Source organism: Phoca vitulina, unplaced genomic scaffold (assembly GCF_004348235.1).
Source record: "Phoca vitulina isolate PV1807 unplaced genomic scaffold, GSC_HSeal_1.0 scaffold102, whole genome shotgun sequence".
NCBI lineage: Eukaryota > Metazoa > Chordata > Mammalia > Carnivora > Phocidae > Phoca > Phoca vitulina.
In genome coordinates, this window is record NW_022589805.1 from 1,085,692 (window position 1) to 1,099,548 (window position 13,857).

The following is a 13,857-nucleotide window of genomic DNA, read 5'->3' on the forward strand; positions in this document are numbered from 1 at the left end:
GAAGGAAGATCTTAGCATTCTTACTCTATATGTTGTTTTTAAGTGATGGGATGACAAGTGTTACCTACTTTTTAAAATATATTTTCCATACTTCTCAAATAATAGCATTTTCAAAATTATTACAGGACTAGGTGTCTATTTTTACTCACCACTGTACCCGTGAGCGCCACTCAACACTTAGCATCAGTAGATACAATGAAAATGTGCTGAATAAATAAAGAGCAGCTATTTCTGTGCAGCAGAAAATTCTGTTACAGCCCATATTTCAGGGACAGGACTCCTCACCTGCCGTGACTAAACTGTAAGCAAATAAACAGGGTCACTTACATGATTGAGAAAATACTGCACAATTATTTCATGGCCAGCGGCAGCTGCTTCCATCAAAGGAGTAAATCCATATACCGGCTCCCTGCAAGATAGAGGCCATGGCCAGACGATTAGCGGAGAGGAGCTGAGCCAGGCAGAAGCTTTCCCACTGCAGACAAACCCAAGCCAGCTCGTCACCCATCCTGAGGTGTCCAGGTCTCCCTCTCGCCAGAACGAACAGGGTGACATGAAAAAAGTTCCTATCGACACATGAGCCTCATAAATTCTTCTGCTTCTACCACCAGCTCTAGTCTCTCTTCCTGAAGACAATCTGTCTCCCCATATTCACTCCCTCTAAGCTGCTTCCACCGGCTGACTCTAAAATCTCCGTTTTAATTACAGGCGAAAAGCAACTGTTGCCTTTCACTGCGCACAGCCAGCCAGCATCTCCCGCCCACCCATCCAGACGATCTTTGAGCTCAGCGTTTTCCAGGAGCCCTCCCAAGAGCTCCGGGACTAATCATCTACCTTGTCCTTACTTCACCCACTATCTGATGCTTATTTCTGTGCTCAGCACTGTCTCCAGATGCCTCCTGACCCTCACTTCTCTCACCCTGGTCTAGAAGACAGGAACCAAGCTAAATCCTGGGTTGCATCCACTCTAAGACACAGCATTTTCACATTCTCACATCTCTGAAGTCAGAATTTATCTTAAAACCAATAGGCAAGTGGCATTTTAATCAGTGGCATTTCTTTCTCAGTGGCATGTGAAACTATGGTGCACCTTACAGGGGGTGACTTCAGCCAGGGGCGGGCACCGTGTCAGCCAGAAGCTGGGGTGGTACTTGCTGTGTTGAAAGGGGATTATTGTTGTGACATGCTTTAGACAACACCCCTTCCAGCTTATAAAACTCATGACTGCTTTGAAAGCATCATCTCACCCGATATAGACAAAAGACAGGAAGGAAAAAGGAATTAGCATTTAATGCATGTCAATCAAGTGCCATTCACTATGCCAGGCCCCTGGTGTGTGACAGAACATGTAATTCCTCCAACAACCCCATGACATAGGTATTGCTGGCCCCAGTTTTCAGATAAAGAAAATGAGGCTCAGAAAGTGCTGCACCCAGTGTCCCCTACAGATGCAGAAAAAAGCTGGGACCAGCCCCAAGCTTCCCGCGCCTGGGCAGGCCTGTCCCCTCTGCCCACAGCAGGGGCTACCCTGCACTCTGGCCCGTGGCTGCCTCCCCAGCTGCCCTCCTCCGTTACAGCGGCCACTAACGACCCGGTAATCACCTCACGTTGGCATTCGCTCCACTGTCCAAGAGGAACTTGACCATCTGCTGGTGCCCGGCGCTAGTGCAGTGGAAGAGAGCAGTCCAGCCCTGAATGTCCTTCATTTCCAGCTCGGCACCTTGCTTCAAGAGAATGCAGAATGCTCGTTACCGCCTCAGCTCCTCTGTGTGGGGCGGGCGCTCCAGGCCATCACGCTGCAAGAATCAAAGTGATGACCCGAGCAAGCACATGCCATGGTCTGCAGTGGCTCCCGTCTCCGCCAGAGCGGCCAGGAGCCCCTCGCGTCTCTGGGCCTGAGTCCCCTCGTCACTCACCTGGAGGAGAAAGTAGGCGATGCTCTCGTTGCCACAGCTAGAAGCCAGCATCAGCGGAGTCTGCCCTTCTGGGGTCGGCACGTTCACGCTCACCCCCGCCTCGAGCAGCAGGTGCACGATGGTATCGTGTCCGATGTACGAGGCATACATCAGCGGGGTCCAGCCACCACCATTCTTCTTATTCAAATCTAACTCTCTCCTAAACAAACACAAGATATGCCAGACATGTCCAGCCATCTCACATGTGAGGTTTACCAAAGCTGGCAGCGAGGCCGGGCCAAGAGAAAGAGCGGGAAATAAAGCCAGGAAGCAGAAGTTATCTGCCACCCTGGACGTCATGGGGGAGGCGAGGCAGGCGGGGAAACCATTAGGTTTGCCCCACAGCTGCCTCTGCAAAGTCCTCAGAGCCGCCTTCCTCCTCCGACTGCACATTCTCATCGGCCCCTCCGCCTACCCCGAGGCCAGCAACTCTTCTTTCCTACCCCCAGCTACACAGATGGTTCTCAACCAGGGGTGATTTTTTGCTCCAGGAGACATTTGGCAAAGTCTGAAAACATTACTGGTTGTCACAACTGGAGAAGGAAAAGCTACTGGCGTCTAGGGGGTGGAGGCCAGGGACGTGGCTAACCGGTTATCCTACATGCACAGGTCCCCAGCGGAGAATGATCTGGCTCGGGCTGTCCGGAGTGCCAGAGTCAAGGAACTGTGACCTGGAGCCCTGACTGCCTTCTTCTCCCAACAGACCAGAATCTGCTAGTGTGGGGCTGGGTGGAAAGGGGAATGGGAAGGGACTCAGAAAATGGACAATATTTCTCCCTAGTCACCTCATCCTACAGAAACATTCTTGGAAAATCACTGACCAGAGAATCCTCTTTCTCATTCATGTCCATCAAAATTCTGGAAAGGTGTTTCCCGCAGGAGAAAAACTATGGGCTTCCAAGCCCAGAGTCTGGGATTGGGGCATGGAAATCACATCCACTTCCAGGACACCCTGAATAGTTCACGTCCCACAGCCTTTCCCCTCGCACAATCCCTGCCTCCAGCAGAGGCAACAACTGACAATCAATCCAGTCTGTCCCTCTCAGAGGTACGCACACAGGAAGCTACACAGACAATTATTTTCCATTCACTAGCATCTTCTAGTAACTCTGGGATGCCCACGCAGCCATTCCAAAAGGTCCTGATCCTAGGAATGCAGTGGCGGCCACTGGCTGGGAGAGCGCACAGAGACCAATTCATCCTGGCCACACGACCTTCACCGAGGGAGTGCTCAGTTCCACGTGGAGAAGAGCCTAGCCCTTGGCAGAGCATCTCTGAGGCTCTCACATGTCTAGTTGGGCCCAATCCTCCCTTCGGAGGCCTCCCCTGCCCTCAGGCCCCCAGTCTATGCTTACTGTGGGCAAGCTTCAGTGTCAGCTAGGGCCACAATCCCAATCAGAGCACAGACACTTCCCCTCTCCCCTGTGGAGCCATTTGGGACCGTGCATTTAAACAGCACGCCCAAAGGCTTAAAAGCCCAAGAATGCCGAAGGAGCAGAATTGTGACTGGGGTCTCAGTGACCCTATGAGACAATGTGCTGCCTGTGTACCCAGCTGCACATTCCTAAGGCCACCTGGTACAGGAGTACAACAGACTGTCCCTTACCACAGGCCTGTACTTGTACTCGACTGGCCAGATATTCATAAGTGATGGCTAGGACTTGGGAACCAGAAGCCTGGGACTCAAATGAGGCTTTGCTTTGGCTCCCCAGGAACTGAAAAAGGCACATACGGGTACGGACACAGGTCGTTTCTCCAAGTTATCGATGAAAAACTGAAACAAGGAGGTAGGTCAGTAAGGGGGTGGAGAGGAGGAGATGGGTCCTTTTCCAAAAACTACATTAACATATGTATAAGACTGCAGGTGGCAATCCCCAGAGAGGAAGATAAACCCCACTTCCTCCTCTATAGCAAAAGCTAGAAGGGAAAGGAAGGCAAAAGAGATAAAAATGAACCTTCTGGGGAAAGAAGGCCACAGGGCATCACTTTCTAACTTTATTTTTGTTTTGTCTGAACATTTCTGCAATTCATAAAAACCATTAAGTGACTCTACAGAAAGCCTGAAACGTTTCATAAGCCTATGAAAAATGTTTAAAGCCTCTCTTTCTTCCGAGGAATACAAACTGACTTCCTTATTAGTGTCCAGCATAAATCATTACTGACCACTGTCCAAGAGACATGGGGATTGATCTGTGTGCCTGAAATGTCTACGACTGTGTGAGGCCCCATGAGCTTACTGACAGCTCTGTCTGGGATCTGAAGCCACAGAGACGGTACTCAAAATCTAAGCAAAAGGAACATTCCCCAAGATCTCTTACCGCTGCACACATTCCTTCACCACTTCATCCTGGCCGATGGAAGCAGCTGTGTGAAGATCCAAGGGGACGGCCAGCTCTTCCCGGCTGACCTGAGCACCCAGCCCATGCCACATGGACAAGCTGCGGTTCAGGAGTTCTGGCTCACTAGCTTCATCGCTGAGCTCCGACATCACTGTGGAGGGAGACCCAGGGGTTAGGTCTTTCCTTCCTGGTTGTTCCAGGGAGTGAAACACGATGGTTGCACTCCTACATGCAGTAGGCCTCGATGTCACTATCGTAACAGACTCAATGCAGTCAACTCCTGGGACAGACTTAGAAAATTTTTATTAAATACTGTATGGGTTTGGGCAGCTCCATCCTGCTAATACTGGTGAGCTTGTCACCAGACAGAAAAAGAGGAGCACATATGGTGAGTCACACACTTTCCTTCATCAATCCTCAGGCCCCAGTTCTGCAAAGGGAATTCTCCAGCAACTCAGGAAGCCTGACAACCTCTTGGATGGGCAGTCAAGAAATGCTAATTGAGTCACTGGACCAAATCACCTCTTGGGTGGGGTGGGAAAGAACCCTGGACTTGGGAGTTATATCAAAATTTAGCTCTGCTATTTAACATCTCCAGTCCCTAGTTCCTTGCTGTCTAATGGGGACATAGCTCAAAGGGCTGCTGTTAAAACACATGGAAGAATGGATAAATAAATGGCAGAATAGCATATGATGGAACGCTAGTAATAAACAGAAGAAACAAACAGTTGATATGCATAACATATGAACGAATCTCATACACAGTTGTGCAAACAGAAGCCATACTCAAGGGCTACCTACTGTATGATTCCATTTATATGACATTTTAGAAAAAACAAACCTGAAGGGCTGGAGGACAGATCAGTGGTACCAGGGATTAGGAATAGGGAAACCTCGAAGGGACAGCGAGACAGAACTTAGGGGTAACGTACCTGTTCTGTATCTTGATTGGTGGGTCTGTTGACTCTATACATTAATCAAAACCCATAGACCCAAACACCAAATGACTGAATTTTACTGTATAAAAATTTTAAACAAATAGGGCGCCTGGGTGGCTCAGTCAGGTAAGCATCTGCCTTCGGTTCAGGTCATGATCCCAGGGTCCTGGGATCGAGCCCCACATTGGGCTCCCTGCTTGGTGGGGAGTCTGCTTCTCCTCTACCCCTCTCCCCTGCTCATGATCCCTCTCTCTTTCTCAAATAAATAAAATCTTTTTTTTTTTTAAGGTTTTATTTATTTATTTTGATAGAGAGACAGCGAGAGAGGGAACACAAGCGGGGGCGGGGGGTGGGAAAGGGAGAAGCAGGTTTCCCGCGGAGCAGGGAGCCCGATGTGGGACTCGATACCAGGACCCTGGGATCATGACCTGAGCCGAAGGCAGACACTTAACGACTGATCCACCCAGGCGCCCTCAAATAAATAAAATCTTTAAGAAAAAAAAATTTTTAAACAAATAAATCTTGAAAAGAAACTCCCAGCACAGAATCTAGGATGTGATTGGTATTCAGTGAATGTTAACTGAGCAGGAATCCACCTATGAATTCCTTGAAAGTGGGACAGATGGTGGGCAGGGATGGGGGGAGCGGTGTGATAGACTGGTAAATTTGTGGGGTGATGGAACTTTCCCAGAGATGCAACACCACCAGGATGAAAAGTCTACGCTTATGACAGTCCCTTATCCTGGGAATCCTAACCAAATCAATGCCAAGCCCTTAGCTTCCTATTAGAACCTTTAGGTCCAAGAGTAACATTTGTCTCCTTCTCTATGGGTGGGAAAGAACAAGAAAGCAAGTATAGAAAAGACAAAAGGAGGGGCGCCTGGGTGGCTCAGTCGTTAAGCGTCTGCCTTCGGCTCAGGTCATGATCCCGGCGTCCTGGGATCGAGCCCCGCATCGGGCTCCCTGCTCCGCGGGAAGCCTGCTTCTCCCTCTCCCACTCCCCCTGCTTGTGTTCCTTCTCTCGCTGTGTCTCTCTCTGTCAAATAAATAAATAAAATCTTTAAAAAAAAAAAAAAAGACAAAAGGAGAAAACAAAGGTTGGGTCCATTCAGATGGCCTAAAGGTGCCCCAGCAATTCACAGATGCCACTAGGACCTCAGTCTCCACTAAAGAATGCTTCCAAGCTCCAGGTAACAGCTGAGATAGCCAAACAAGCAACAAGCCACCAATTTGGGGGACAAAGAATTTGTAAGCCCTTGGCCAGAGTATGTGTACATGTGAGGGGGGCTGTTAAGTAACCAAGTTCAGAGCAAAGCCCTGCTTTCTGGTACCCCCACCTCCTCACACCTGCAAGGCCTGAGATCAACCAGCTTTCTCACTTCGCAGGTGAGAAACCCCAACCCGAACAGTCCTGGCCAACAGACACTGGTTAAGAACCCAAATAAGCCGAGTGCCAGTTCAAGGCCCCTTTCAATACACCCCTCAAGCCTCCAATGGGTGTGTCTCTTCTACTCCAAATGCCAGGGTGGAGTCCAAGTGGTCTCTCCCATTATTGGAGGGAGGCTCACACGGCTGACACCCTGCGGGGTGGCAATCACAACCAGACCCGACTCAAGAAGCCTAGGGAGGGAGAACTCGGATGCCAAGGGGCCACAAAGCTACCGCTACTTCTTTTATCACCCCACCACATGCCACATATTCTACAATGACGGGGTATTTGTAATGAATAAAACGTTTATGCTCATCCATATATTTGTATACTCTCTCAGTGGCCGTTCCTCTAAACCAAAAATCTTAACTAAAAAATAATGACGCTGGTGGTCAACCGCCATGCCTACAGGGAGGAAGTCTCGTCTCGGCGCGTATGCCTTTCGCAGGGACCGGGGTACCCGCCCTGGTTCTCAGGCCCTGGGGGGGGTCCTTCGGGAACACCCGAGCCTCGACTGTACTGACGTCCCTTGACGCTTCCTCCCGGTAACCCTACACGGCACGTGGCTCTGTCGTCCCCACCGCACCGCTGCAGAAGCGGAAGCGCAGTCAGAAACTCACGCGGCGAGCAAGCGGCAGGGCCGGGCCGCCTGGCGCCGGGCCCCGCAGGCGGGCTGCAGGTGCCGGCACCAGGCGGGGGAGCCCGGCCGCCAAGGAGCCTACCTGCGCTGGGCCCCGGGCAGCCGCCGCCGCACTCCCTCAGACCGGCCCGTTCGCCACCAAGCTCGCCCGGACTCCCTCCGCGCGGGCTGCCGCCGCAGCGCCCGAACCCCGCGGCCCCGCTCCCGCCCCGGAAGTGGTTGCGGGAGGCGCGGAGCACGCCGGGACGCTCGCCGGGCCGCGGGGCAGCTCCCGGCGCCGCCGGGCAATTCGTCCGTCCCGCACCCGAACCTTCCGGTCAGCTCGCCCCGCTCGCTGTGTGACGCCCACGTCAGCCAATGAACAGGCGGAGCTCGCCCTGCCCCGCCCCTCCCCTGGCCGGGGAAACCAATCCTGTTTCAAGAGAGGCAGGACGCGCCGAGTCCCGAAAGAGGAGCAGGGGGAAAAGTGCGGTTGGCAGTCCAGTAATCTAAGACTCTGCCAAGGGGGAATTCCAAAGGCCGTGAGAGCCTCAGTAGTTGCGCCGCGGCCCGAGGGGGCGAGCGCGACCGGAGGGACGCACTGGGGACTGTTTATAGCCCTGTCAGGACCGCGCAAAGAGCGGAGGCGGAGGCCTGAGGTGAGTGGCCTCGGGCCTGTCGCAGCTGCGAAGGTACAGGCCGGGATTCGGACAGGACGGCGGGAAACAGGGAGTGGGGGTGGCTGGGAAGGTGGGCGATGTGTTTTCCTACTTCCCAGCTTTAGATTTTAAAAGCCTGACCCGGGAAGCCTTTGGCGTCTGGTTGTCATAACAACGGAGCGCCCCCCCGGGCAGGAGGGGCCAGGGGCGGGGCTGGGGGCGGGGCTAACGGGCTGCAGCCAAGAAACGGACATGGAGGTACCGCCAGGATTCGGAAGAGACTGGAGCGCCTCTTTGGCTTAGCTTTAGGCATTAACCCCAGTCCGAAATCCTCACCTGCGCGTTCAGGACCCTGCGCGATCTGGTCCGTTTTCACCGCATATTCCAGCAGCTGATACCTTCTACCCCACAACATATTGGGCAGTTTCCGCTCCTCTGAGCCAACGTACATGCTCTTCCTGCAGCCTGTAGTGCCTTTCCCTCCTCTGTTGCCTTGCCTGCCTACAAGAACCTAGTCTCTGGTAGCCGCCTTCACCTCGGTGATTCTGTTGTCCTACAATCTGCCCTACAGAGCCCCGCTTCCAAAAAAAAAATCCCCTGATGTGTGTATGAGCTGCATCCGCACCCTGCTGTTCATAGTTCAGGGTGCACCAAGCACAGAAGCAAGTACCGCACCACTCACATCTCCTGCTGCTACCCTGATGGGGTATTAGCCAGACGGTGCTCTCTTCCCATTACCTACGCACAGTGGCCTCTGGCGCTGCAAGGGATGTCCAGACACTGGCTCTGAAGTACCAGCATTCCACTCTCTCTCTGCCTCCTCCCCCTGCTCTTGCTCTCTCTCTGACAAATAAAATCTTTAAAAAAGGATTGGGCAGGGGCGCCTGGGTGGCTCAGTCGTTAAGTGTCTGCCTTCGGTTCAGGTCATGATCCCAGGGTCCGGGGATCGAGCCCCACATCCGGCTCCCTGCTCCGCGGGAAGCCTGCTTCTCCCTCTCCCACTCCCCCTGCTTGTGTTCCCTCTCTCGCTGTGTCTCTCTCTGTCAAATAAATAAATAAAATCTTTAAAAAAATAAAAAGGATTGGGCAGAGGGAGAAGCAGGCTCCCGCTGAACAGGGAGCCTGATGCGGGACTCGATCCCGGGACCCTGGGATCATGACCTGAGCCAAAGGCAGACACTTAACCAACTAAGCCACCTAGGTGTCCCCCCCCCCCCAAAATTTTATTTTTAAGTAATCTCTACCCAGTGTGGAGCTCGAACTTACAACCCCAAGATCAAGCGTCACATGCTCTACTGACTGAGCAAGGCAGGCACCCCTCCACATATAACTTTTGACTCCCCCCAAAGCTTAGCTAATAGCCTACTGTTGATTGAATGCCTAACCGATAACATAATTAGTCAATTGACACATATTCTGTAAATATATATTGTATTCCCACATAAAGTAAGCTAGAAAAAAGAAAATGTTAAGAAAATCATGAGAAAACACATTTACAGTACTGAACTGTATTTATAGAAGGACATCTGCCTACCAGTGGACTGGCGCAGTTCCCACCCGTGTTGCTTGGGGGTCAGCCGTATCTGGGCTCCACCTGCACCAAACACCCAGGGCGGGCACAGTAACTGGCAGGGACAGGAACCCGCAGAACCAGAAGGGAAACCAAGTGGGAGGTCTGCGAGTCTGTGTTCATCCCCCACAGTGTGGTAGGTGCTTTGAAAAGGCAGCCCTCTCCCCCTGCCCCAGCCTGAGCTCTTCACCCTTGGCCCTAGGACCCTCTCACTTCACCCTGTGTCCCCTGCAGGTCTGCTTGGATGATGGCATGCTGAGAATCACCCCGGAGCCTGGGCCTGCATGGCATCCCAGGACAAAGATGAGGAGTCCTCACCTCACTGGGCCTCCCAGACAGGGCCCTGGGATGCCATCCTCGAGGCCGCCAGGGAGCAGCTCCCATCTCTGGATTCAGATTCCTCCTCGGTAAGCAAGCACCTTCTTCCTATGTCTTCCTAGGCCCCGACTGCCCTTTCTTCCCATGGCAAACATGATGCTGCCCCATGAACAGCTTTGGAGCTTATCAGCTTCTGTGTTTGTCATAATCTCAGTTTTTGTTCTCTGAATACGTTTATTGATTCTTGGCATCCTCATGGGCCATTGTGCACGGCAAGGCTAATGGAGAGTAGATAATGTGACCCCAGTGCCTTGTCACGTCTCCAGCCTCGTTTGCTCTCACCCTCAGATATCCTCGTGAGGTGAGCTGGGAACTCTATGTGTCCCCTCTCCCCTTAGAAGCACCAAGGCTCTGTGTCATTTAAGTGTTGGCTGAAGGTTGCGGGGCAGGGGGAGAGCTGGACTCTTCTTTCAGCTACCACCTCGCTGCCCTGTTCATTCGATGCCGGCCATTAACTGGGCACCTGTTATGTGCAAGGTCTTAGGGGGCAGCAGGTATGTGCAGAACGGGGAGCCCTGGATCTCACCTTCACAAGGCTGTGTGGCCAAGCCCTTTTCTAAAGCAGTGGCAGGACGCAGCCAGGGCAAGGGCCTCTGGGAGAAAACTGATCTCCCCAGATCACTCTGAGCAGCAGGGCAAGGGTGCCTGGAGCCTGAGGCCCTCCTGGCTCTGCCCGCCGCCCCATAATCCAAAAGTCCTCTCATTTGTCCACAGTCAGACTGCGGGCCAGAGGAGCTGTTCATCTTCCAGCGAGATCAAACTGCCCTGATCCCAGACTTGTCAGAGGAGCTGGCTGAAGAGCCTGCCAGGGCCTGGCTTGCTACGGCCGCTGGGCCTCCTGAGGTCTGTAGGAGGCAGGCTCCGGGGATCCACGACGCTGGGCCCCTGCGGGCAGAATGGGGTATGGGTGTGGATGGCCATGCTCTCACCAGACCCTAACGGCAGTGGGGGTCAAAGAGGTTAAAACCCCAGCACTCCCCAAACATTTTTTGATTTAATAAGGGTGACAGTGGGGATTCAGAGATAAGAAGGTGCCCCTAGCTGGAGAGGCAAGGCAAACACAAGAAACAATTAGAAAACACCACAGCACACTCTATAACTAAGTATCATAGTTAGTCATTCCAACCGTCAGAGCAAATTTTCTATCTTCTTGTCTTCTCATTTCTCAGAGACCAAAAACTCTACCTAAAATTAATGGCTTGGTGCTTAAAGTTAATTGCTGCCTTTATAAATAGAAGCCATCAATAGGCTTTCATCACTGGGCAGGTCCCCAACCGGTCAGGCCTGCCTGACTCTTGTTAAAAGCTCCAGGAGACTGGCTTAGCTCCGTTGTAACTATGATGACTAGTGGTCACTCATTAATCAGGGGAATGGGGGATGTTGTCAAAGACCAACACAGCCAGACATCCGTCAAGGCAGCGAAAGCAGACTTCATTCAGTAACTGCTGACAGCAGGGGAAATAGCTGAGCTCTGTCTGGTTTGTGTAGAGGTGACTGGGGTTTTAAAGGGAGGAGGGAGGAGGAGAGCAGGGCCCACTAGAGTCAGGGTCGTGAACGATCACAGACAGCGGGTCAGTGGGGGTGTGACCAGGCCAGGAGGTGTGTCGCTGGCAGGTATGGAAGTCAGCAGTCTATCCTCCCACGGAGAAGGGAGACCGAAGCCAGGTCCCTCCAAAGGAATGGCTCTCCCGTGACAGATGCTTCTCGGTTTTAAGAGACACATACTCACAATAATAAACCCTTTTTAGTAAATGCTCTAAGGGAGGTCAGCTGTTGGCTGGAACAAACACTAAATTCTCCCTGCAGCATTGAGCTTTCTCAGGCAGGGCTGGGGTCATCCTAGCCGTGCGCTGCTGGAAGCCATTCTGGAGTCTGGTCAAGTCTCTCCGTGCTGGTTTGGGCAGAGTGGTTATGTGCCGCAGTCTACCTCTCAGTGCAAGCACTGACACGGGGTCATTTTACGGAACCAGGCAGGGCACGTCTCCTACCCATCACCAGGACAGACGTCACCCACTCACCCAGCCATGCCTAGAAGTATAACCCCAAACAGGAGAAATTCCCAGGGCTGCCAAGCCCTGTGGTTAGTGCCGGTGCAGCGATGTCCACATGGTCTTATCTCGTGTTTTTTTCATTTATATAATTACCTCGGCGACTCTTCTGGAGCATTTTTTTCAGTCTGGGACGGAAAGTCTGCATCAACTCACAGGGGCAGAGGCTGTGGGCTTGCTCTGGAGTCAAAGGGCCTGGATTTCTTCTTGTCCCCCCCTTAATAGTTGTGTGGCCAAAAGGTAGAAACAACCCAAGTGTCCATCAACACAAAAAATGGACGAACAAAACGTGGTGTATCCATACAATGGAACATTATGCAGTCCGTGAGAGGGAACCAAGTACTGACACATGCTACCACCTCAGTGGACCTTGGAAACACTAAGCTAAGCAAGGACAACAAAAGGACAAATACTGTAGGATTCCACTTACATGCCATACCTAGAACAGGCAAATCCATAGAGAGAGAAAGTAGACTAGAGGTTACTAGGGGCTGGGGGGTGGGGAGGCACAGTCCCTTTGGGGTGATAAACAAGCTTTGGAAATAGCGGTGACGGTTGCACATTATGAATGTACTTAATGTCACTGAATGATACATTTTGTAACAATCAAAACAGCAGATTTTACATTACATACATATTTTACCACACACATAAAAATTCCCTGCAGTATGTTTTTGAGGATGCTAAGGACACCTGTTTTCTCCACAGCCAGGTGTGGTGCCTGTGGAATTCACTGCAGAACCCTGGAGTAAGTGGGGCCCAAAGACAAGGGGTCCTGCCTCTCTGCAAGGCAGGGACGCTGACGGGCCTGTAGAGACCTGTGGTGAGGCCTGTTCCCTTCTTCAGGTGCCTGAGGACACCCCCATGTGGCAGGAAGGCAACCATGGGGCTGTGTCCTTCAGCACCCAGGGTCCTCCCCGGGGGCCACACGAAGCCACCTTCTCCCCGTGGGAATGCGACCTGAAAACAGAACCCCCAGGCGCTGCCTCACAAGCCCACTGGGGCACAGACTCCACAGCCCACAGAGCCCTCCGAAGGGAGAGAAGGAAGATGATTGAGAAGGACATACTCCATAAAGTTACCTGGGATGCCCGGGGCCCAGCCTGCCGTGACCACAGTCCAGTGGAGGAAGCACCCTGTGCCGCGGGAGCGGCAGGTCTGAGACCAGAAACACCCCCGGAGGGGCCCCGGGAAGGGCCTCCGGTGCTCTCCCTCAAGGTAGTCATCCCCCTAGCCTGCGCTTCCTCAGGGGGGGTCCCTTGCACAGTGGCCAACCTGAGGCCTGGCCCACTATACCTGTCCTAGTCTATCTGGGCTGCTGTGACAAACTCTCATAGACTAGGGGGCCTTAAACCCCAGAAATTCATCTCTCACAGTTCCAGAGACTGGGAAGTCCAAGACCACAGTGCTGGTACATTTGATGTCTGGTGAGAGCCTGTTTCCAGGTTCAAAGATGGCATCTTCTGGCCAGGTCCTCGTACGGTGGAAGAGGCGAGGAAGCTCTCTGGGCCTCTTTTATAAGAGCTCCACCTTCATGACCTATTTATCACTTCCCAGCAGCCCCACCTCCAAAACACCATCGCACTGGGGGTTAGGATTTCAACCTGTGAATTTTGGAGGGACGCAGACATTTAGTCCACAGCAACGACCTTAGGCCCCTAGGCCCATGGTCCCAGGTCCTTCAGCGGGCGGTCATGCCTGTCTCAGTGGGTGTGTGGTACTGGCAGACAGACCATCCTCAGTAGCAGTAACAAGAACAAGGAAGAGCAAGGAGACTCCAGCCAAGAAAGAAAGAAAGAAAGAGAGAAAGAGAGAGAGAGAAAGAGAGAAAGAGAGAGAGAAAGAAGAGAGAGAAAGAGAGAAAGGAAAGAAAGAAAAGAAAGAAAGAAAGAAAGAAAGAAAGAAAGAAAGAAAGAAAGAAA

General features: G+C 52.4%; 2 protein-coding genes across 7 annotated transcripts in view; one reads left to right on the plus strand and one right to left on the minus strand.

The window, feature by feature from the left end:
- ANKS3 (ankyrin repeat and sterile alpha motif domain containing 3) overlaps positions 1–7,498 on the minus strand; it is a 29,960-nt gene extending 22,462 nt beyond the window's left edge. For 4 of the 5 annotated variants that reach the window (XM_032397677.1, XM_032397676.1, XM_032397675.1 and 1 more), the window contains exons 1-5: positions 7,384–7,498; positions 4,274–4,445; positions 1,917–2,115; positions 1,603–1,724; positions 328–409 (exon numbers count right to left, since the gene is read on the minus strand). In XM_032397677.1, the coding sequence (XP_032253568.1) occupies positions 328–409; positions 1,603–1,724; positions 1,917–2,115; positions 4,274–4,443 (573 nt within the window). In that variant the 5' untranslated portion in view covers positions 4,444–4,445; positions 7,384–7,498. Of the gene's footprint in view, positions 1–327; positions 410–1,602; positions 1,725–1,916; positions 2,116–4,273; positions 4,446–7,383 lie in introns of those variants that run through there. The other variant, XM_032397679.1, reaches the window with a different exon arrangement.
- Positions 7,499–7,617: 119 nt separating this feature from the next.
- CUNH16orf71 (chromosome unknown C16orf71 homolog) overlaps positions 7,618–13,857 on the plus strand; it is a 13,788-nt gene continuing 7,548 nt past the window's right edge. The window contains exons 1-4 of one of the 2 annotated variants that reach the window (XM_032397756.1): positions 7,618–7,939; positions 9,744–9,916; positions 10,602–10,730; positions 12,644–13,153. In XM_032397756.1, coding sequence (XP_032253647.1) covers positions 9,794–9,916; positions 10,602–10,730; positions 12,644–13,153 — 762 coding nt within the window. In that variant the 5' untranslated portion in view covers positions 7,618–7,939; positions 9,744–9,793. The remainder of the gene's footprint in view (positions 7,940–9,743; positions 9,917–10,601; positions 10,731–12,643; positions 13,154–13,857) is intronic. The other variant, XM_032397757.1, reaches the window with a different exon arrangement.